This window comes from Schistocerca cancellata, chromosome 3 (assembly GCF_023864275.1).
Source record: "Schistocerca cancellata isolate TAMUIC-IGC-003103 chromosome 3, iqSchCanc2.1, whole genome shotgun sequence".
NCBI lineage: Eukaryota > Metazoa > Arthropoda > Insecta > Orthoptera > Acrididae > Schistocerca > Schistocerca cancellata.
In genome coordinates, this window is record NC_064628.1 from 911,898,143 (window position 1) to 911,922,474 (window position 24,332).

At 41.4% G+C, this 24,332-nt stretch overlaps 1 protein-coding gene across 1 annotated transcript in view; it reads left to right on the forward strand.

Moving 5' to 3' along the window:
• The window catches only part of LOC126176645 (coiled-coil and C2 domain-containing protein 2A), a 385,042-nt gene that overhangs the window by 117,072 nt on the left and 243,638 nt on the right, over positions 1-24,332 (forward strand). The window contains exon 8 of the mRNA XM_049923802.1: positions 5,918-6,162. Within this exon, the coding sequence (XP_049779759.1) occupies positions 5,918-6,162 (245 nt within the window). The remainder of the gene's footprint in view (positions 1-5,917; positions 6,163-24,332) is intronic.

Here is a 24,332-nt window from a genome sequence, read left to right on the forward strand (position 1 = left end):
GAAATGGAAGAGAATGTAGATGAAGATTAAATAGGAGATATGATACTTCCTGAAGAGTTTGACAGAGCACTGAAAGACCTAAGTCGAAACAAGGCCCCGGGAGTAGACAACATCCCATTAGAACTAATGATAGCCTTGGGAGAGCCAGGCCTAACAAAACTCTACCATCTAGTGAGCAAGATGTATGAGACAGGCGAAATGCCTCAGACTTCAAGAAAAATATAATAATTCCAATCCCTTAGAAAGCAGGTGTTGACAGATGTGAAAATTACCAAACTATCAGTTTAATAAGCCACAGCTGCAAAATACTAACACAAATTGTTTACAGACAAATGGAAAAACAGGTAGAAGCTGACCTCGGGGAAGATCAGTTTGGATTCCGTAGAAATATTGGAACACGTGAGGCAATACTGACCCTACGACTTATCTTAGAAAATAGATTAAGGAAAGACAAACCTACATTTCTAGCGTTTGTAGACTTAGAGAAAGCTTTTGACAATGTTGACTGGAATACTCTCTTTCAAATTCTGAAGGTGGCAGGGGTAAAATAGAGGGAGCGAAAGGCTATTTACAATTTGTACAGAAAGCAGATGGCAGTTATAAGAGTTGAGGGGCATGAAAGGGAAGCAGTGGTTGGGAAGAGAGTGAGACAGGGTTGTAGCCTATCCCTGATGTTATTGAATCTGTATATTGAGCAAGCAGTAAAGGAAACAAAAGAAAAATTCGGAGTGGGAATTAAAATCCATGGAGAAGAAATAAAAACTTTAAGGTTCGCCGACGACATTGTAATTCTGTCAGAGACAGGAAAGGACCAGGAAGAGCAGTTGAACGGAATGGACAGTGTCTTGAAAGGAGGATATAAGATGAACATCAACAAAAGCAAAATGAAGATAATGGAATGTAGTCAAATTAAATCGGGTGATGCTGCCGGAATTAGATTAGGAAATGAGACACTTAAAGTAGTAAAGGAGTTTTGTTATTTGGGGAGCAAAATAACTGATGATGGTCATAGTAGAGAGGATATAAAATGTAGACTGGCAATGGCAAGGAAAGTGTTTCTGAAGAAGAGAAATTTATTAACATCGAGTATAGATTTAAGTGTCAGGAAGTCGTTTCTGAAAGTATTTGTATGGACTGTAGCCATGTATGGAAGTGAAATGTGAACAATAAATAGTTTAGACAAGAAGAGAATAGAAGCTTTCAAAATGTGGTGCTACAGAAGAATGCTGAAGATTAGATGGGTAGATCACATAACTCATGAGGAGGTATTGAATAGAATTGGAGAGAAGAGAAATTTGTGGCACAGCTTGACTAGAAGAAGGGATTGGCTGTTAGGGCATATTGTGAGGCATCAAGGGATCACCAATTTAATATTGGAGGGCAGCATGGAGGGTAAAAATTGTAGAGGGAGACCCAGAGATGAATACACTAAACAGATTCAGAAAGATGTAGGTTGCGGTAGGTACTGGGAGATGAAGAAGCTTGCACAGGATAGAGTAGCAGAGTAGCATAGAGAGCTGCATCAAACCAGTCTCTGGACTGAAGACCACAACAACAACTCAAAAATGAAACGAGAAATCATTCTGCTCTGAATTTCAAATTAAATTTCAATATCATATCTACATTTCATTCACTGCAATGTATGAGCTGAAATCAACCATGTGCAAAGTTTACACAATGTGTTTTTACCTCTGCATTGTTTTACTTAATGTAACAGGGTGTATACACTGGGAAATCTGGAAAAAAACCAGGAATTTTTTATTCAGAAGAAAACTGGGAAAAATCCAGGAATTATTTAGAATTCTGGGATTTTTTCATTGCCTTAGTAGGGGTTGGGTTGTTTGGGGAAGGAGACCAGACAGTGAGGTCATTGGTCTCATCGGATTAGGGAAGGATGGGATAGGAAGTCAGCCGTTCTCGTTCAAAGGAACCATCCCGGCATTTACCTGGACTGATTTAGGGAAATCACGGAAAATCTAAATCAGGATGGCCCGACACGGGTGTTTTAGTCTTCAGTTAAATTTTTGTAATTTTGGCTGGTAAGACTGATAGTCTAACAAAATTTTACTGTATCCTGCTACTGCAGAATAATACTGCAGCAATAAAATATAAAGAAGAGAATAAAACCAAAATAAAACTTAAGTTGCGAAGGAAATATGCCATTTACAACAACAAAACACAATGCACCCACAAGCGTCTGCCAAAAGCAAAATATGTCAAACACATTAGGATGAAGACTGTGGAATACTTCATAACACCAAACTGCTTCCGATGAGTGCAACGTCACAACAGTTTACAGTAAGTTCATTTTGAGCAGTTGCCAGCAGGCTCATGTGCATGTGCAGTTGCATTGCGTATGAGCAGTACCTTCTCCCGCTTCTAGCTACTAGAAGCGTGGCTGCAGCGGTACCAAGAAGCAGTCATGCTACCCAGAAAAATTTTTCTGGTGCGCCAGGCTGCCAGATTCATGCATGTGCAGAGCAGTCTGAATTGTAGTGGGAAGGGGGATAGTGACGCCTGTTTACATTTAGAGATTTTGCTGTTTCCTCTTCGTTTACAGTTCACACGTCAAATGAAAATAGAAGGGATTTCTGTGGATGGGAGCTGTCAAGTGAATTAAAATACATTCACATAATTACAGAATCCTAAAGTATTTTATTAGTTTCAGTTTCCTGATTTTATTTTATTTCCATGTTTTTGGCAGTCATGCAGAAAACGCTTTGCACAACTTTTTTTTTTTTTTTTTTTTTTTCTTTTTCTTTTTCTTTCTTCTAAATAAATGTGGCTTTGAGGAGCAGCCACTTAGAATAATTTCAAGTCCAGAGGACCAGACATTAATGTCATTGTTTAAAATTTTACTGGCACATTTGTGTAATGTATCTTAGAAGTGTAACACACACTAAAAAGACCAGTATTATGTGTGAAACCTTAGCTTTTCTTGTAGCTACACTATGTACATTAATTCCTATTTGTGTGTTCATGCTACTTAACAGTGATGTTGCTATTGCTTGACTGCATCACGAGTCCTATGCTCTGAATATCTGCTGTCATTGGCTGGCAAGATCACATGACATGAGCTATGATTGGCTTAAAAAAGTGCACTGCAGTCTCTATTCCAACACTTTGGAAACTAACGTGCTGTGTTTGGCGGAAGTCGAATTTATATTTTTGTAATACGAAAATATGCAGCATATCGTAATACGAAAATATGCAGTGTACATGTTGCTGCTCATCAAAGATCTTTCGAAAACACATTTCTTTTTTTTTCCCCTCAAGCAGAATGCCACTCTCAGCACAGGCACTAGCATTTGGCAAGCAGTGCAGCTATAATAAAAGCAGCCTGAGCACAGAATGCAAAGAGCTCATCTGTAACAGTGAAGCATTAAGAACTCCAGTGCTGCCCTTCAGGGTATAAGAGTTTGTTAGCAGTACTCACTGCCCTGTACTGTATTGCGGTGTTTTACTAGCACATTTACCAACTGTTCCTTATTTTCCACAGCCCTTCTGTTGGCATAGTTTACTCCCTGACAAACTTCTCTTAACTGCTTGGCAAACAGTTTCATTGATTAACCTTGTGTCCCTAATTTTAGCTGAATCATGTCAGAAAGTGACAGAATTTTCCTCTCATACATTAGTTTGTATGATGAATGACCAGTTCCTGTGTGAACTTTCAAATTATACGTACCCACCACAAAATTTAAATAGGTATCCCAGTCTAAATGCTGGCTATTCATGTAATGGCTTAGCTTTTTCAGTATTGTGCAGTGAACTCTTTCGACTCGCACCATGGCACCAGGAAGTGCTTGCAGTGACGAGCAGGAATAGAGGCACTGAATGGCCCTCTCACCCAGGACTGACAATGATGTTAATGTGACAAACACTGTGAGATGTAGTGATGGTGGAAGACCCTCAGTAATGTGGTAGGCAGCCACAATATGAAGTACTATGAGTGGCAGGTGGTGGTGTGTTGCCATCTTGGGAATGGGAAGCAGCATGTTCAAGGTAATGCCATGAGGTTCTATTTATTATGACTGAATGTGACCTGCTTCATTACCAGTCTTCTGCAGTCCTCATTCCACCATTTTTGTTTAACCCTTTTGCAGGCTGTCGAGGATATACTTCCCACCAAACATATTTCTTTACACTGTTTAAGGGAATATGTGTTACCACTTCTTTATGCTCCTGGCATCTAGTGGCAGTCTACTACACCAGCTATAATTTCTGTTTGTTGTGAAATATAGCCATCAGGACTGTGGGAAGGATATGTCCCACTAAACAATGGTGTTTTAATGGTTGTTGGGAAGCATGCTTACCACCAAAGTAGTTTCTGGAGGGGTGTGGGAAGTATACGTACCACAAAATTAATCTATCATTTGTGGTCCTTGAGAACATACATACCACCAACTTAATGGTATCCCAAAGCTTTTGGAAATACATCTTACTACCTCTGTCTTTGCCTAACATGGTAGTACTCTGCACCAAGTGTATGAAAACTGCCACAACAAATAGGTTCTGTTTGTCATGGGATCACTACTATTGTCGGAACACATTCCTTCGCTTCTGCAATACACGTTACAGTGATCTGTATTAGCTCATACCTTTATTGCATGATAAAGTTTCAAGGATTGTTTTCACATTGTGGCAAGTAAACTTTAATATTGGGAACAATTATTTTTAGCTCATACCTTTATTGCACGATAAAGTTTCAAGGATTGTTTTCACATTGTAGTAAGTAAACTTTAATATTGGGAACAATTATTTTTTTAATAAAGTAAAAGGAAAGATAAAATAAAAACAGAAAACACTGTTCATTATTTTTTATTTGTAATGGCAAAACATAACAACTCACAAAAGGGAAGTTGGAAATCCATTTACCACCATAGTTTTTGGTCCTAAATCACAAAAATAAAATTATCAAAAAATAAATATAGTCAGTTGATCAGAATTAATGTAGGATAACAAAAAAATTATCTTTGCTGAGTTGCTACAACAAAATGTGCCCACAAAAGGGTTACAATTTGTTACAGGCTCTTAACTGCACTGTCAGGTGTCTACAATGTGTTATTCTGTCAGAGGTAATGTTTGTTGCTTCATGTCACAAGACCTAACAAATACACCTCTGTCCCTCTCTCAGTGGAAATTTTGTTGAATGTGTAACTCGTACTTGGTAATTGATGCCAATGAAGCAAAATGCACTCATGTATGCAAGAAGCTTAAAGTTTGATTGTTTCTTTCTGCTGCGTAGCTGTGTCATCATATCTGCATGCTGTCACCTGTGGCTATGCTGGCGTGTACTTAAGAAAAATGGAGTTCATTCCTCTTTTCTGCTCTGGTGCATAACACAATTCTATGAAGTGCAGCCACATGAAAGTGTAATGAGATTGTACCAGTAAAAATGAGATCATTTTATGTTTCTGTTTGCTTCTGGCTGAACCTCTCTCTGCTGCCAGCTTCTAAATGAAAGTATTTTCTATCTTTATTTCCCAATAGAATTTTATGAAGTGCAGTCTGATGTAACTGTATGAGGTGACACCAGTAAAAATGAGACCTTTTCATTTCACAATATTATAAAAGGGATAGTTGCTACTCACCATATAGCGGAGATGCTGAGTTGCAGATAGGTACAACAAAAAGACTGTTACGAAATAAGCGTTTGGCCAACAATCCCTTTGTCAAAAATAGACAACACGCACCCCCCCCCCCCCCCCCACCCCACACACACACACACACACGCGCGCATGCAAATGCAACTCACATACATATGATCACGGTTTTGGCAGCTGAAGCCAGACTCTGGCAGAATGTTGTTATTTCTTTTGATTTAAATTTTTCCTTGATCAAAACTAGTCAATAAGGGCAACAATATTTTGGTCATTGGTAAATAAGCTATACTGAAATATACAATGCATCTGTTTAGCATATATCGAAGAAGTTACAAGGGAAAAGTGAACCGACAAATAGTTCTGGAAGTACTGAGAATGAGAATGAGAATGAGAATGAACATGAGTCAGAAACAGAAACTTACACTGATTTAGATGAGGCAGCTGTACGTTCAGACCTTGCCAACAGTTTTCGTGAGAGCTTTCGCCCTCCTGGAGAACCAGATGTTGTCATCAGTTTGAACAATAATAACTCTGTGGATCAAGATCCTTCATTTTCCAGGTAAGGGAACTACCATTGTATAAAATCCTGGCCCATGAAATTAGAATCCAATGTAAATGGGATGTAAATATTAGAAATGACATAAGACTCGTGTGTTGCATATATTGGGCCCATTGAAGTAGGCCATAATATCTCTTACTGAGATGGAACAACCACATCATTTACCGTATTTACTTGAGTCTAAGCCACACTCGAAACTAAGCCGCACCTGAAAAATGAGACTCGAAATCAAGGGAAAAAAATTTCCCGAATCTAAGCCGCACCTGAAATTTGAGACTCGAAATTCAAGGGGAGAGAAAAGTTTTAGGCCGTATCTCCAAATCGAAACAAAGTTGGTCCACTTTAATATGAGACAATTTAGGTCGAATGAATGACGATACGGCTACAGTAGTTTGGTTCGAGTCGTAAGCTTAGCAGTTAAGCTTTACCAGGTAGCCCTTGCTATGCGTCAGGCACTCCGTCCGTATACGGGTACCCTTCCTTTTTCACGTGCTTCGTCTGGTTTGAATTGATTGCTTATTTTTCTTTGATCTGATAAGTGCAGACTGTACTGTGTCATGCATTGTTTGTCGTACTCTGATACTGCGTGTTTACGGCCTGTCACCGATCGCGGCATGGCTTGCTGTGCGCGCTACCGCCGCTTACAAATAAAAAAAAAAAAGAGAGAGAGAGGAATCGTCTCACTAGCGAAACAATGGCAAGAGACTGCTACTTGTTGTTACTTACACTGCTGCTTTCTTTGATAATGATGCCGCCTTCGGTGGCCGAGCGGTTCTAGGTGCTTCAGTCCGGAACCGCGCGACTGCTACGTTCGCAGGTTCGAATCCTGCCTTGGGCATGGATGTGTGTGGTGTGCTTTTTTTTTTTTTTTTTTTTTTTGACCAACACGAACCAAATAATAGACTGCGTATGATAGAAGATGTTCTGTACGAGAGTTTAGCGACATATTTTCTTCGTTTGAAAATCTTTGCAGGCGCCTCTTTAGTACATTATATTCTGCACAGAAATTAGAGTCATCTTAGATTTAAAAATCTAGTCAATTGCCTCGCTTCATTTCTGACTGTATCACTGTTTAGCATAAGAATAATATGAATATAAACATGACATGATATGTATATTCTTCCGCGTATGCTGTTGTCTCACTCTAGTTTTGTGGTTTATTCCGCAGACAGGATTTAAATGAGATAGCAGCAAACACGAAACAATACATGGCAAAATGTTTATATTCGTATTATTCTTATGGTGACGAGAATACTGCATGTGATTCACAATTTATAAAAGTTCCTATTAGCAACCATCTCTTCTCACAGATAGGAAAAAATTCAGAACGTAGAGTTGGCGCCGGCCGAAGTGGCCGTGCGGTTAAAGGCACTGCAGTCTGGAACCGCAAGACCGCTACGGTCGCAGGTTCGAATCCTGCCTCGGGCATGGATGTTTGTGATGTCCTTAGGTTAGTTAGGTTTAACTAGTTCTAAGTTCTAGGGGACTAATGACCTCAGCAGTTGAGTCCCATAGTGCTCAGAGCCATTTGAACCGTAGAGTTGGCCATATTGACAAACATCCTAAACATTCTTGCCAGTCGGGTTTTCGTAGTACATTGAAATGCTGCTACATTCAAAGATGAACAATACGGAATTTGTATTTACTTCGTTGGATAATGTATGAAAATGCAGCGCTACATATATTCGACAGCAGAACTAAGTTGTGGCGGCACCCACCGACATTTTTAAGAACTTCCGCTTGCTTTGCACTCGATTCTAAGCCGCAGGCGGTTTTTTGGATTACAAAAACCGAAAAAAAAGTGCAGCTTAGATTCGAGTAAATACGGTAAATGACATCTCCATTGGCGCATTGGAATACATGTATTGTATTTCATCAACAGGAGTATTCTTTTATTTTACAAAAATATTTTATAATTAGATGCTGCAGCTGTGTATTGCAACTTTTAGAAAGTATACCTTGTCCCATTGACTCATGACAAAGATAACACAAGACTGGAGCTATAAAGTCAACACAAGATTTTGATACTCTAACTGAAATATGATTGTAAACAGAACTGTTTTTGCTTTTCAGTGACATAACAACTTATGTGATCTATAATGATTTTTGGGACAGTTTATGTGATAAAACTGATGATGGCTCCTGTTGCAGTACGCAGTACTTGCATAATTAAATGTGATGGCTTTGTTTTGACAGTCCATTTCTTTCTCCCTGTGTATTTAACTACAGTTTGGAATAATTCATTGAATTTAGTGCATATATGCATTTTGTGTGCATGTTTGTTTAGAATATTCAGTATGAATATGCAATGCATTTATACTTCAATGAAACTGTCAGCAAATTATTTGCTGTAAGAGTAATACTTATATTTAACAGTACAATGCTGAAGGGAAAATTATTTGATTACCCCCACTGATCCTACTTATATCTAAAACATATTGCTACAAATCTCTTCTAGACTCTACCAGCAAAAATAAACATTTGTCAGGCAGTATTACTGTTTTTAGATGTAGATTAAAATTATCATTGACAGCATTATCCAGCTCACAGCTGGATACTTAAACAGAAATAAGTAAACAGTTCCCCACCTTTAAATGGTCACTATGTAACAATACAAATAATTTTTAAATATATATGTGCAAATATTGTTCATAAAGTATCTCAATGTGTTATGGTGCATGCTGAAAACAAGATTGCACCCAGGTAGCATTGTACATTAGAAGTTTTTTTCTATAAGAAAGCAACAAGAAAACATGAACAACAGAAAACTTATTCTCCCTGAAAGGAACGTAAGAGATTGTCCTGATCTGAGAGACGAATTCATCATCATCATCATCATCTTGGACAGTTTCCAGCCTCTGGCCAGGTCTGTTTAGAACGTAAGCCTCTCCATCGTCTTCTGTATTGCCACCATCTCTCCGTCTTCACCTTGGTCCAGTCTTCTCCTTTCTTCTGGATGTATTCCTCCACTCCTTTCAGCTATCTGTCTCTCAGTCTTCCTCTTGGTCTCTTCCCTTCCAGTTTCATCTCATATATATCCTGGTTATCCTCTGCTCCTCCATTCGCTTAACATGCCCATACCATCTCAGCCTTGATTTCTCTATCTCCTCCTGTAATGGTTCCACCTTCATTAACTCTCTGATCCTCTCATTTCTTAACCTGTCCATCTTTGTCACTCCAATACTGTTCCTCAAGAATTTCATCACACTACCTTGTGCTTTGCTTTTCTCTCTTTCTTTCATAACCCAGGTTTTGGATGCATGTTTCAGGACTGGGGCATAGTATGACCAGTACATAACCTTTTCACTGATTTGGGGTACATCGGGTACATCCTTGCTCCGTATCAGGCTTCTGACACTCTTCCGAAATGCTTCTGCTTTTCTCCCCTGCTTGTTTATTTCTCTGTCATTTTTTCCATCTCCCTGTATCAGGCTTCCTAGGTACTTGAAACTCTCTACTCTTCTCAATCGTTCCTCACCAATTGTTATTCCAGTTGTTACTCTCTCCCTCGTTCTTGTTGTGATAATCATCTCACTCTTACTTATACTAAATTTCATCCCATATTCTTGTACTGTTCGTTCCCACACGTCCAACTGCTGTTGTACTTCCTCTTCCTTATTCCCCAAATCATCAGATTATCTGCGGACACCATAGTATTCATCTTTCCTTCACCAATTACTTGTGCTACTGTACTTATTATATCATCCATCACTGCAATTAAGAGTAATGGAGAAAGTGCACTTCCCTGCCTCAAGCCATTCTTTTGTTCAATCCAAGCTGATCTCTCTCCTCTCACTTTCACACAGCTCACACTAACATGGTACATTTCCCTTCTCCTCCAAATAATCTGTTTTGCTACTCCTCTGTTCTCCAGGGTTTTCCAAACTTTGCTTCTATGAACACTATCATATGCTTTTTCAGTGTCCAGGAAGGTCATTAATAGATCTATTCCATATTCATAATTGTTCCTGCAGTTGCCTTACAGCAAAAATTAGATCCATCACAGACCTTCTGGTTCTGAAGCCGTGTTGCTCTTCTCTTGTCACCTCCTTCTAATTTTGCCCGAATTCATGCTTCCAGAATTTTCACAAAAATCTTTGTGCAGTGACTCATCAGTGTTATCCCCTGATAGTTTTTGCACTCTTTTCTATTTCCCTTCTTAAAGATCGGGACAGTTATTCCCTTCTTCCAGTCTTCTGGGATCATTTTCTGTCTCCACACAATTTTCAATACTCGATATAGCCATTGTATCCCCACCTCTCGTGCTGCTCTCACCCATCTCTACAGTTAGCTCATCCAGACCTGGTGACTTGCCTCCCTTCATCTTGCCCAATGCCTCTTCCGCTACTCCCCATGTAAGGTCTTTTTCTATTTGCTGTTCCTCCTCTCTCTCTCTCTCTCTCTCTCTCTCTCTCTCTCTCTCTCTCTCTCTCTCTCTCTCCCCTTTTCTCTGTCCTTAGCTTGTTCCACTTCATCCAGGTCTCCATTCAGGTTCAGGAGTCCTTCAAAATACTCCTTCAGCATTTTGTTGAGTTCCTCCTTATTCTCTACATCTTGGCCACTTTTGTTCACCATTTGGTCATAATCTGTCATCCAGTTCTTCCTCTTACTTTTAATCATCCCATACAACACCTTTTTTGAACCTCTACTATCCTCCTCCATCATTCTGGTCCACTGTTTCATCCACTTTCTTCTCTCCTCCGCAACCACTCTTTTTGCTTCTTTCTTTCTGGCTTGATACTCTTCCCTTGTCTCTATTGCTCTCTTCTGGAACCATACCCTTAAGGCTCTATTCCTCTTCTGTACTGTATTCTTTGTTTTATCATTCCCCAGGGTGTTTCTTTCCATCTACACTCCTGGAAATGGAAAAAAGAACACATTGACACCGGTGTGTCAGACCCACCATACTTGCTCCGGACACTGCGAGAGGGCTGTACAAGCAATGATCACATGCACGGCACAGCGGACACACCAGGAACTGCGGTGTTGGCCGTCGAATGGCGCTAGCTGCGCAGCATTGCACCGCCGCCGTCAGTGTCAGCCAGTTTGCCGTGGCATACGGAGCTCCATCGCAGTCTTTAACACTGGTAGCATGCCGCGACAGCGTGGACGTGAACCGTATGTGCAGTTGACGGACTTTGAGCGAGGGCGTATAGTGGGCATGCGGGAGGCCGGGTGGACGTACCGCCGAATTGCTCAACACGTGGGGCGTGAGGTCTCCACAGTACATCGATGTTGTCGCCAGTGATCGGCGGAAGGTGCATGTGCCCGTAGACCTGGGACCGGACCGCAGTGACGCACGGATGCACGCCAAGACCGTAGGATCCTACGCAGTGCTGTAGGGGACCGCACCGCCACTTCCCAGCAAATTAGGAACACTGTTGCTCCTGGGGTATCGGCGAGGACCATTCGCAACCGTCTCCATGAAGCTGGGCTACGGTCCCGCACACCGTTAGGCCGTCTTCCGCTCACGCCCCAACATCGTGCAGCCGCCTCCAGTGGTGTCGCGACAGGCGTGAATGGAGGGACGAATGGAGACGTGTCGTCTTCAGCGATGAGAGTCGCTTCTGCCTTGGTGCCAATGATGGTTGTATGCGTGTTTGGCGCCGTGCAGGTGAGCGCCACAATCAGGACTGCATACGACCGAGGCACACAGGGCCAACACCCGGCATCATGGTGTGGGGAGCGATCTCCTACACTGGCCGTACACCACTGGTGATCATCGAGGGGACACTGAATAGTGCATGGTACATCCAAACCGTCATCGAACCCATCGTTCTACCATTCCTAGACCGGCAAGGGAACTTGCTGTTCCAACAGGACAATGCACATCCGCATGTATCCCGTGCCACCCAACGTGCTCTAGAAGGTGTAAGTCAACTACCCTGGCCAGCAAGATCTCCGGATCTGTCCTCCATTGAGCATGTTTGGGACTGGATGAAGCGTCGTCTCACGCGGTCTGCACGTCCAGCACGAACGCTGGTCCATCTGAGGCGCCAGGTGGAAATGGCATGGCAAGCCGTTCCACAGGACTACATCCAGCATCTCTACGATCATCTCCATGGGAGAATAGCAGCCTGCATTGCTGCGAAAGGTGGATATACACTGTACTAGTGCCGACATTGTGCATGCTCTGTTGCCTGTGTCTATGTGCCTGTGGTTCTGTCAGTGTGATCATGTGATGTATCTGACCCCAGGAATGTGTCAATAAAGTTTCCCATTCCTGGGACAATGAATTCACGGTGTTCTTATTTCAATTTCCAGGAGTGTATTTTTGTTGCTTGTCCTCCCACATATTGCTTCTGCCGCACTTGCTGATGTTCCTGTGAATCTACCATATTCCTCTTCTACCATGTTTGGTTCACCCTTTGGGATGCTTCCCTTTATTACTTGTAGGTACTGTAGCCTGCTTTCTTTCTCCTTCAACTTCCATACCCTTACACGTCTTTCCTGATTTTCTGTCCCTTTATTATCCTTAGTCCCTCTCAGGTCCATTACTAGCAAATGGTGACCACTATCCAACACCTCTGATGGTACTACCTTAATGTCAATGATGTTTCTATTCATCTCACTCTCATACAGGAGTGACTATCTCTTTAAGTCTTGACTGTACCAGGTAATCTTGTGGCTCTCTCTTTTCCTGAACCAAGAGTTCCCAACCAGCAAGCCATTCCTTTGACAGAACTTCTTCTTCTTCTTCTTGCATTATGGCCTCTGTAGGACCACAGATAGCCCCTTCGTGGACTGCATTTTCCTCTTCTTCTCCCAGAACCTCTTCATTCTTTCTCTTCTTCTCTCCTGCTCTTCTTCCGAGATCTTCAGTGTCTGTTTCTCCTGTCGAATCCATTGGTGACACTCTAATCTTTTCCTGTATTCTTCTCTGTCATTGATCTCTGGCATATTGGTCGGTGTATATTTGTTCCTCCAATTTTCCTTTCCTTCGACCTTGATCCCCAGTTCCAACCAGTCATTCTGAAGTTCAACAACCACTTGGTTCCTGCCTTTCCCCTTGTCCTCCATGTTGTTTCCCACACTCTCTTCATCATTCTGTCCATACTCATCCAGCAAACTTTGCTCTTTTGAGTCTGATTTCCCCAGATATTGTTGTCATGTTCCAGTACAATTCTTCCCTAGGTCTTCACATCCACCTCTCTCCACCTGTTTCGGGACCTAGTATTTTTCTCTCTTCTTTCTCTAGTTGTTCTGCCCATTTCTTCCTAGTGTCATCGTCTCATCTGTCTCTCTTTGACAGAACTCCACCAGTCTTTCACTTTCCTCATTTCAGCAGCCCCAACCCTCTGGTCCACGCACACTTCTCTTCGAACATGAGTATTTAAATCCCCCATTACTATCACATTCTTCCTTCCCACCTGCTTCTGCATTTCCTCTTCAAACTCTTGTTTCTCCTCAGAAGTGCAACCTACCTGTGGCGCATACACTTGTATTGCCTCTATGGTCATCCCCTTGAATGGTATTTTGACCTTCATCATCCTATCACTTATTCCCTTCACATCCTCTTTTAATCCATATGTTACTACTATTCCCACTCCATTTCTCTGTCCCTCCTTATTCCCACTCCACGACAGTCGGTAGCCTGTTCTGAGTTCTCTCCTTCCTTCTCCTTTTCATCTCAGTTCAGCTAACCGCAATAAGTCTAACTTCCTTATTTCCACAATGTCTACCATCTCTTCCACTTTTCTAGTCAATGTTTGTATATTTAATGTTCCAAATCTTAGTCCTTGTTTATAGCCAGGTCGTCCTTGATTAAATCCGTTCTGTCCAAGGCCCATTCTATTTTTGAAAGCAGAAATCATAATCCACTACTGGCTTGCTGGGCCCATCGTAGGTTCACCAGAACCCCATTAGCCATCACTTTTCAGGATTCCTGTAGGACCTCCACAGTTACCGCAGTGGTCCCAGGGCACACACAGTCCCCACTGACTGTACCTCACTTCTACAAGCAATCCCCTACTTCATGCCGTTGCCATCTCCCACAACTTGGATGAGGGGCTGGACTTGTGGTAGATTTCTATGAGAAGAATTGTCACTCTATAAACACAGCTCCAGGAAGGTACAAGAGAAGGCACATGGTCTGTCACCCTAGGTCACACTGCTGTCGACATGGTCAGAAATGGTCATAGTCACAGTTGGTGGTTGCACATCTATTTAATGCCAGTCTCACGGTAAATCATGCAAACTTAAAAGACTGCCAATTCAACAAAATATCAAGGGATAGCAATTATGAGCAACTAAAATCAGAGCTATGAAATAGAAAATGTTGTTGGGAAGTGAAATAAAGATTGTATTTTATTGGCAGAACAATTAGAAAGTGGAAAAAATCTACTAAAGAGACAACCTACACGGCATCATTTAACAAGGGAATTTTTGAAATTCCAACCCTAAGGGGGCGAAGTAGGGTATGAAGGGTTTCTTAGAAAAATGTTGTTATTAAGGCAATTTTGAAGCTAGACCTAAAAAAACTGGTATGTGGTCTCTTGCTCAGAAATAAAAAGATACCTGTTTGAGCATTTTTGGAAATTTAACCCTATGGGAGTGAAATAGCAGGTGAAAGCTTTTTTAAAAGTATATCATCACTAAAGAACTACTGAAGTATTTTAAAGCTACATCTTTGAACATTGCTATTTGACTACTTGGTTGCAAATTTAAAAAATATGTGTTCAGTGTTTTTGGAAACTTAACCCTTAAGAGGGTGAAATAGGGGATAAGATTTTTATGAAAATATTTTATTATGAAAGCATTTTTAAAGCTAAATCTATGAAAATTTAAATTTGGGTTCTCAGTTAGAAATAAAAAAATGTGTTTCACTGTTTTCAGAAATTCAACCCCCGTGGGGGTGAAATAAGGGATGAAAATTTTTATGGAAATATTTCATAGTGCAAGCACTTTTGAAAATAAATCTTTGAAAATTTGTATGTGGCTTCTCAATTAGAAATAAAACGTATGCTTGTCACTGTTTTTGGGAATTCAGTCATTAAGGGGGTGAAATATTGGGTGAAACATTTTTCGAAAATATTTCATTGAGAAAGCATTTTTAAAGTTAAATCTTTGAAAATTGGTGTTTGGCATTTTGGTGGGAGATGAAAAAATATGTGTTTCACTGTTTTTAAAATTCAACCTCTAAGGGGTGAAACAGTGTCAGACTGATTCACTGATTCATCATCGCACAGCCAAACTGCTCCGGATAGAAACTTGAAGTTTGGAGAAGGTGTGGATCTTACACTGTAGGCCTCTTTTAACAAGAGGTTGTCTGAAATACTGTTCCTAAGAGGATGTAGATGGAGATTCAATGGGAGATATGATACTGCGTGAAGAGTTTGACAGAGCACTGAAAGACCTGAGTCGAAACAAGGCCCCGGGAGTAGACAACATTCCATTGGAACTACTGACGGCCTTGGGAGAGCCAGTCCTGACAAAACTCTACCATCTGGTAAGCAAGATGTATGAGACAGGCGAAATACCCTCAGACTTCAAGAAGAATATAATAATTCCAATCCCAAAGAAAGCAGATGTTGACAGATGTGAATATTACCAAACAATCAGTTTAATAAGTCACAGCTGCAAAACACTAACACGAATTCTTTACAGACGAATGGAAAAACTGGTAGAAGCCGACCTCGGCGAAGATCAGTTTGGATTCTGCAGAAATGTTGGAACACGTGAGGCAATACTAACCCTATGACTTATCTTAGAAAATAGATTAAGGAAAGGCAAACTTACATTCCTAGCATTTGTAGACTTAGAGAAAGCTTTTGACAATGTTGACTGGAATACTCTCTTTCAAATTCTAAAGGTGGCAGGGGTAAAATACAGGGAGCGAAAGGCTATTTACAATTTGTACAGAAACCAGATGGCAGTTATAAGAGTAGAGGGGTATGAAAGGGAAGCAGCGGTTGGGAAGGGAGTGAGACAGGGTTGTAGCCTGTCCCTGATGTTATTCAATCTGTATATTGAGCAAGCAGTAAAGGAAACAATAGAAAAATTTGGAGTAGGTATTAAAGTCCATGGCCGGCCGCGGTGGTCTCGCGGTTCTAGGCGCGCAGTCCGGAGCCGCACGACTGCTACGGTCGCAGTTTCGAATCCTGCCTCGGGCATGGATGTGTGTGATGTCCTTAGGTTAGTTAGGTTTAAGTAGTTCTAAGTTCTAGGGGGACTGATGACCACAGATGTTAAGTCCCATAGTGCTCAGAGCCATTTGAACCATTTTATTGAAGTCCATGGAGAAGAAATAAAAACATTGAGGTTCGCCGATGACATTGTAATTCTGTCAGAGACAGCGAAAGACTTGGAAGAGCAGTTGAACAGAATGGACAGTGTCTTGAAAGGAGGATACAAGATGAACATCAACAAAAGCAAAACGAGGATAATGGAATGTAGTCGAATTAAGTCGGGTGATGCTGAGGGAATTAGATTAGGAAATGAGACACTTAAAGTAGTAAAGGAGTTTTGTTATTTGGGGAGCAAAATAACTGATGATGGTCGAAGTAGAGAGGATATAAAATGTAGACTGGCAATGGCAAGGAAAGTGTTTCTGAAGAAGAGAAATTTGTTAACATCGAGTATAGATTTAAGTGTCAGGAAGTTGTTTCTGAAAGTATTTGTATGGAGTGTAGCCATGTATGGAAGTGAAACATGGACGATAAATAGTTTGGACAAGAAGGGAATAGAAGCTTTCAAACTGTGGTGCTACAGAAGAATGGGTAGATCACATAACTAATGAGGAGGTATTGAATAGAATTGGGGAGAAGAGGCTTGTGGCACAACTTGACAAGAAGAAGGGACTGGTTGGTAGGACATATTGTGAGGCATCAAGGGATCACCAATTTAATATTGGAGGACAGTGTGGAGGGTAAAAATCGGAGAGGGAGACCAAGAGATGAATACACTAAGCAGATTCAGAAGGATGTAGGTTGCAGTAAGTACTGGGAGATGAAGAAGCTTGCACAGGATAGAGTAGCATGGAGAGCTGCATCAAACCAGTCTCAGGGCTGAAGACAACAACAACAACAACAACAACAACAAGAGGGTGAAATAGGGGCTGAAAGGCTTTTTGAAAATGTATCACTATTATGGGAATTTTGGAGCTAGAAGTATGAAAACTGGTATTTTGTTTCTCAGTTAAAAAGTGGGTGAAAGTTTTTTTGAAAATAAATAATTACTAAAGGACTCGTAAGGCTACATCTATATTGCTGTTTGACTTCTTGGTTGGGGGGGGGGGGGAGATGTTTCAGGGTTTCTGGGAATTCAACCCCTAATAGAGTGCAATAGGGGATGAAAATTTTAAGTAAATATTTCATTTTTTTGTTCTTATAGTGTTTGACCCTGAGGTTGGTTTGCAGCAGAACACCATTTCTCTCGTCTGTCTGCCTTGCTCTTCATTTCAAAAAATGGAAAATCCAGGATGGATTGTAACAATAGCTACAAGTTTGTCTTTTCTTGTTTGGTTGTGGCTCCACAGAGATCTGGTTTCCTGTACTATTCTAAGAACCTCTTCATTTGTTACTTTGTCTCTCCAGCTGATCTTCGTCATCCTTCTATAGCACCACATCTCCAGGGCCTTCTCTCTTCTCTTCCAATTGTGCAAGTTTCACATCCTTATAGGGCCACACTCCAAATTAAAGCTTTCATGATATGTTTCCTTATCTTCAGGCTGATGATGTTTTTGCTGGTGAGTAAGTTCCTCCTCTGATTAAATGCAATTTTGGCCTTTTGTATTCTGCTCGCAGTTTCTTTCTGGCTTCTACCATCCCTTGTGATTTTGCTTCCCAGGTAAGTAAATTCCTTTATCATTTCCAGCTCCTCTCTTCCAATTCTTATTCTCAAATGTTCAAATTCTGCTCCTGTACTGCATACCATCACTTTAGTCTTTTCCTTGTTTATTCTCATTCCATACTGATTGCATAGAATTCTTTCCATTGTTCTGAGGACTTCCTCTAGATTTTCTTTTGTCTCTGTGACTATAGCAATATCATCTACATAACATAGCACGTCTATCTTCTGCCCTTTAATTTTGATCCCTGCCGCAGTAGTTTCTCTAACTTGGTCTATAGCCTCCTGGATGTAAGCGTTGAATATAAGAGGAGAGAGAGCACATCCTTGTCTTATCCCTTTTCTAATATTTGCTTCTTGTTCCTGGTGACAGTTCCCAATCACTGCCACCTCATTCTTATAGAAACTGAGTATCACACAGATGTCTTTGTGCTTCATTCCACTTTTCCACAGCACTCTGAACAGCTCTTGCCAGATAACATTATCAAATGCCTTTTCCAGGTCTACAAAGGCAATACAAGTTGGTTTATTTCATTTCATTAAAAACATTTTAAACTTAAATTTATGACGACTGGTCTTAGTTAGACATAAAGAAATATTTGTGAGGGGATGAAAGTTGCTATGGAAATACTACCATTCAAAGGCATGATTAACAAAAACTTTTGACACCAACTGCCAGAAACATTTGTTGGTCAGAAGTACATTTGGAAAACACCATACTTATATGGCTTTAATTAGCATGAAAAGCTTAGAAGATGTTGAAATTTGTGAACAACTTAAAAATTAGATTAAATAAAAACAGAAAAAAATCTCTGTAGACCATACAATCTATGTGACCAAAGCAGCAGTTGCTAAGCTAGTTTTGTATAATCATGAAAAGGGGAGAGAGATTCATGGATATGATAAGTGAATTTAGATTCTAAACATTAAAACAAAGGTTTTTTCCTTGTGATGAGCTATTTTCACGATATTACACTCACAAACTTTATCCCTCAAATGACAAAACATTTTGTTGACTCCAATCTACACAGGGAGAAATGATCCTCATCATAAAATACAACAATGAAAGTAATAAATTTTGACAGTATGATTTAATTGAATAGATAAAAAGAAATCCACTCATCAAGTGGTGGCAGGAGAATGCACACATAAAATAGATTTTACTGACACAAGCTTTTGGAGCCAGTGACTCCTTCGTCCAGCAGAGTTGAAGGGGAAGGAAGAGGGGTGAAGGAAGGGTTTCTACCCCTTTTCCTACATCTCTCCTGTCCTTTCCTAAACCTCTCTTGTCCTTTCACTTCACATGTCTTCATTCCCCCTCAACCCTTCTGCCAGAAGAAGGAGTCTCTGGCTCTAAAAGCTTGCGTAAGTAAAACCATCTTTATGTGTTTGTTCTCCTGGTGCCATTTGGTGAGTAGTTTTTTTTTTTTAATCTCTCCAATTACATTATACATACATAAAAAATGTTTTGCATTACCTCGGTACCCAGAACTCCTGAAGACAGACGCTGACTGTGGATATTGTTGCAGAAGAAGCTGAGTAGCACTGTGGTTTAGTGGTTATGATACTGACCTGTTGCATGGAAGGTCATAAGTTCAAAGCTCATCTGGACTGTACAATTTAATTTCTATATTCAGTTTGAATACATTCTAGAAGTATCCACAAATATCAAGAATCATTGTACTGGAATGGTCTGTATGTACTGTATGTGTTCTGCCCGGAGGCAGTTTCATCCGTGCTCTTGTATGTGCAGGTGTTGAATAAACCTTCGTTAAGTGAAGTTAGTGTTCGTCACTCATCTAATTACACCTCCTTCTGTGTGACACTATTCTGATGGAGGTGCTGGGCATTTGAACCTGTGATAGCGCTCATTATTGACGACACAGTGGCTCCCATCAGGCCACGACAGCACCGCCGTTTACATGGCGCGATACCTGAGTTCGAGCCATATTCAGCAGATCGCAATCTATCGGAGACAGAAGAAGAAGAGGACATTATGATGGCAGCAACTGTGTGCTACCACACGAGGAATCCTTCCAGGTTCTCTGGTGATGAAGGCCAAGATCCAAACAAGCAGCTGAAGGTATGTGAGTGTATAGCCAAATTTAACAAGTAGGATGAGACCGTGTGTTTTGGCTAACACATTTTTCTATTTGGAGGGCGCTGCCAAGCAATGGTATGAGAACAATGAGGAGAAGTTCACAAGCTGGGAAGTATTCCAGGTGGAACTACACAAGTATTTCGGTGACACGACAGAAGTGCAAGGCTGAAGATAAATTAAAGTGCAGGGCACAGCGTCCAGGAGAAACTACAGCATCCAACATTCAAGACATCTTGGAGCTGTGTAAGATAGTGGATCCTAGAATGAAGAAGGAAGATAAGGTTGCACATCTCATGAAGGGTGTTGCTGAGGACATGTATCGAGCCCTCAAGGTTTCGACAACAGACGACTTCATAAAATGGTGCCAGTATATCGAGACAATGCATCAAAAAAGAATTACACGCAAGAAGTTTGAATGGCTTCCAAATGTCGTATCGATGTGTGTGATGGAGGAAGTGACTGATTTCACAAGTGTTTTTTGCAGATAGTGAGAGAGGAAGTTCAGCAGGCACTTGGATTGCACGGCGAGCAATAAACCGAGATGCTTCAAGAGGTTATAAGGGAGGAAGTGGAACAGACATTGAATCCAATCTCTCGTCCTTCATTTCCCTTTAAAACAGTGAAAAAGTCAAGATCAAGGCGGAGTTACGTTCCTACAATGTTGCATGAGGAACCTGTTTGGGCACCAAGGAAGGCTAACGTCTGGAGGACCCAGGATAACCAACCAGTATGTTTCCCCTGTGGATGACCGGGACATGTGGTGCACTATTGTTGAAAAAGGTGGCGGATATTTGATGATGCCCACACCAGAAGACAGCTGACCAATCTTAGCCGACGCCAACCCTGGGACGACGAAGATGAACAAGAAGATGTGGGTGCAGTATGACGTAGGTCACCATCGCCGCAAGCTAGCTGCTGGAGAGGACGCTCCCCAACACGCTAATCGAGGTCTTCATTGCTGTACAGAAGCTCCAGCCGATCACCTAGCTGCCGCAACCTGGAAAACTAAAGGGTGCGACCTTCTTTGGAGGTGAGGCCGCCGAAGAGAAAAATCCTCTGCTGTTGATCACTACAAAAATGATAGGGAACTATGTCGATATCCTCATGGATGGCCAACCAGCCCAAGCTCTTGTGGACTCTGGAGCATCATATTCCGTCATTTCGGAGAAGTACCATCGCCAGTTGCACTAAACCATATTCGTCGACAACAAAACATCTCTGCTGAAGGGGGCTAATGGGAAATATGTAAAACCTACAGGAAGATGTACCTTTTGCGTGGGTATAAGTGGCCATACACAGCCCTTAGAAATCATTGTCTTTCAAGAGTGTAGTCATGATGTCATTCTCGGATGGGAATTTTTGAAAACTTCTCAGGCAATTATAGATTGTGGTCACTCGAAGATTATGCTAGACAAGATGAGATACTGTGGACAGGAAGACGCACATTTGAGTGTATGGAGACAATGTGTGCTGCATGAAGTGACCATTCCTGCAGTCAGTGCTAGAAAGGTAACTGTCACATGTCATGCCATGCATCAACCCATGGATCTTGTAGTGGAATGTAAGAGAAGCATATCAGTGAAGAATAACTTGGTCATCCCAGCCTCTGTCGTCTCGTTTGAGAATGGATTTGGTGAATTGTGGATAGTTAACTGTCGCCGAGAACCGCAAATCCTTCCAAGATGCATGTGTGTAGCAAACACTGAGCCATTAACTGAAGAACAGCTGAGCATCATAGAAACCTCCCATGCTGAGTCTGTGGGCGAAATTAGCACTACCACTATGAGACAAGATCTTCTATCTAGGCTATCACCAGATCTCTCTAAGGAACAACAGAAGAAGCTACTTGGCATTCTTCAAGAGTTTTCTGAATGCTTCAGTTCACAGGTGCAGAGCAAATTAGACAAATCAACGGTGGAGCACCGGATTAGCACTCAAGACCATCAACCAATAAGCCAGAGAGCATACTGTGTGTCAGCAACAGAACGTCAAATAATTCGTGACAAGATAGAGAAAATGAAGAATGACATCATTCAGCCTTCGCAGAGCCCATGGTCATTACCAGTGGTCCTCGTCAGGAAGAAGGATGGCAGTTGGCACTTTTGTGTTGATTACAGGAAGCTTAATATGATAATTAAAAAGCGCTTCCACAAATTGACGATACGCTAGATTGCCTGAAGGGGGCTAAGTTTTTCTCAACCACGGACATGTACTCAGGATACTGGCAGATCGAAGTAGATGAGGCTGATCTTGAGAAAACTGCATTCAGCACCCCTGAGGACCTGTATGAGTTTTAGGTAAAGCTGTTTGGTCTGTGTAATGCACCAACAACTTTTGAACGGATGAAGGATAATCTTCTAAGGCACCTGAAGTAGGCGATATGTCTTTGTTATTTAGATGACATTATAGTGTTCTCAGAGACATTTGATGAACATATAAAAAGACTGAGGGCCGCTCTTAAGTGTCTCCAACAAGGTGGACTGAAACTTAATACAAGAAAGTGTCTCTTTGCAGCAAAAGAAATCAAAATATGTGGACACGTTGTGTGAAATGAAGGTGTGCGGCCAGATGCAGAAAAGATGAGATGTATAACAGAATTTCCTATTCCTAAAAGTATTAGAGATGTGAGAAGCTTACCTTCATTTTATCAAAGCCAGGCCAAAAGCTCTGATGACTGACCCTGTACTTGGTCTTTATGATGAGAGAGCACTAACAGAACTACACACAGATGCCAGTGGGTATGGGATCAGTGCTGTTCTGATGCAAATTTTGGATGGAAAAGAAAAGGTTATAGCCTATGCTTCTAAGACACATACACAAGCCGAGAAAAACTACTCAACTGCAGAAAGAGAATGTCTTGATGTGATATAGGCCATGTGCAAATTTTGACAGTATCTCTATGGAAGGCCATTCACAGTTTTTACAGACAATCATCCACTTTGTTGGTTGACAGGTCTTAAGGATCCAACAGGACAACTCGCCAGGTAGACACTACGTCTTCAGGAGTATGACATTACCATAGTGTGCAAAAGTTGAAGAAAACACCAAGATGCCAACCGTCTCTCAAGAAACCCTGTGCAAGACCATCAAGACTTTGATGAAGATAGTGACTGCCTCGCTGCACTCCAGGATCTCTCTGCTGAGCAGAAGAAGGACGCCAAGATATCTCAAATTATGCTTTCCTTAAATTGGTCAGACGATGTGAAAGGTAAATTTAATGTAGTTAATGGATTACTTTGCAAGAAAACTTTGATCCGTTTGGAAATAGGTGGCTACCAGTGATTCTTAAACACATGCGCTTAGATGTTCTATGGAAATTCCATGACACACCTGAGGCTGGACATTTAGGATTTATGAAAACATGTGATAGAATCCGCAAGAGATTTTTCTGGCCAGGTTTATTTAGGAGTGTCCGTCACTATGTGTCATACTGTTGAGAGTGCCAGAGGAGAAAGGCAGTTCCTCAGAAAGCACCTGGCCAACTCATACCAATTCCACCAGCCAAAATGCCTTTCCAGCGTGTTGGGATTGACCTCCTTGGACGATTTCCAACATCTGCTACAGGCAATAGATGGATTATTGTTTGCACTGATTATTTGACACGCTATGCTATTACAAAAGCTGTGAAAACAGCTGAAGCATCTGAGTTAGCCAAATTCATCATGGAAGACATTGTATTAAAACACAGTGCCCCAAGGTCATTAATTACGGATCACGGGAAAGTTTTTCAATCAAATCTTGTGACAGAGATAAACAGTCTGTGCAACATTACTCATCATATGATGACTGCCTACCATCTGCAGACTAACGGGCTTACAGAACGCCTTAATAAGACCTTGGCCGACATGCTATCGATGTTCATCAGTGTCGAGCAGAGTAACTGGGATGAGGTGCTACCTTTCGTGATGTTTGCCTACAACACCACCAAACAAGACGCCACAGGATTTACTCCATTTTTCCTGGTGCATGGGCATGAGGCGACTACGATGATGGACACTGTGTTTCCATTACATCCTGATGACGTGGGCGATGACTACATCGGCGAGATATTAACCAGAGCCGAGGAAGCTTGGCAGTTAGCTCAAATCCGCATGCTGCAGGCTTAAATCGCCTAAGGTATGACATGAGCCACCGCCCTCTTGTCTACCAGCCTGGTGACCTCGTCTGGGTCTTCACTCCTATTTGGAAGGTTGGTCTCTCTGAGAAGCTCCTCAGGCACTACTTTGGACCCTATAAGGTTGTAAGACAGTTGTCTGATGTTACTTATGAACTTGAAGATTTT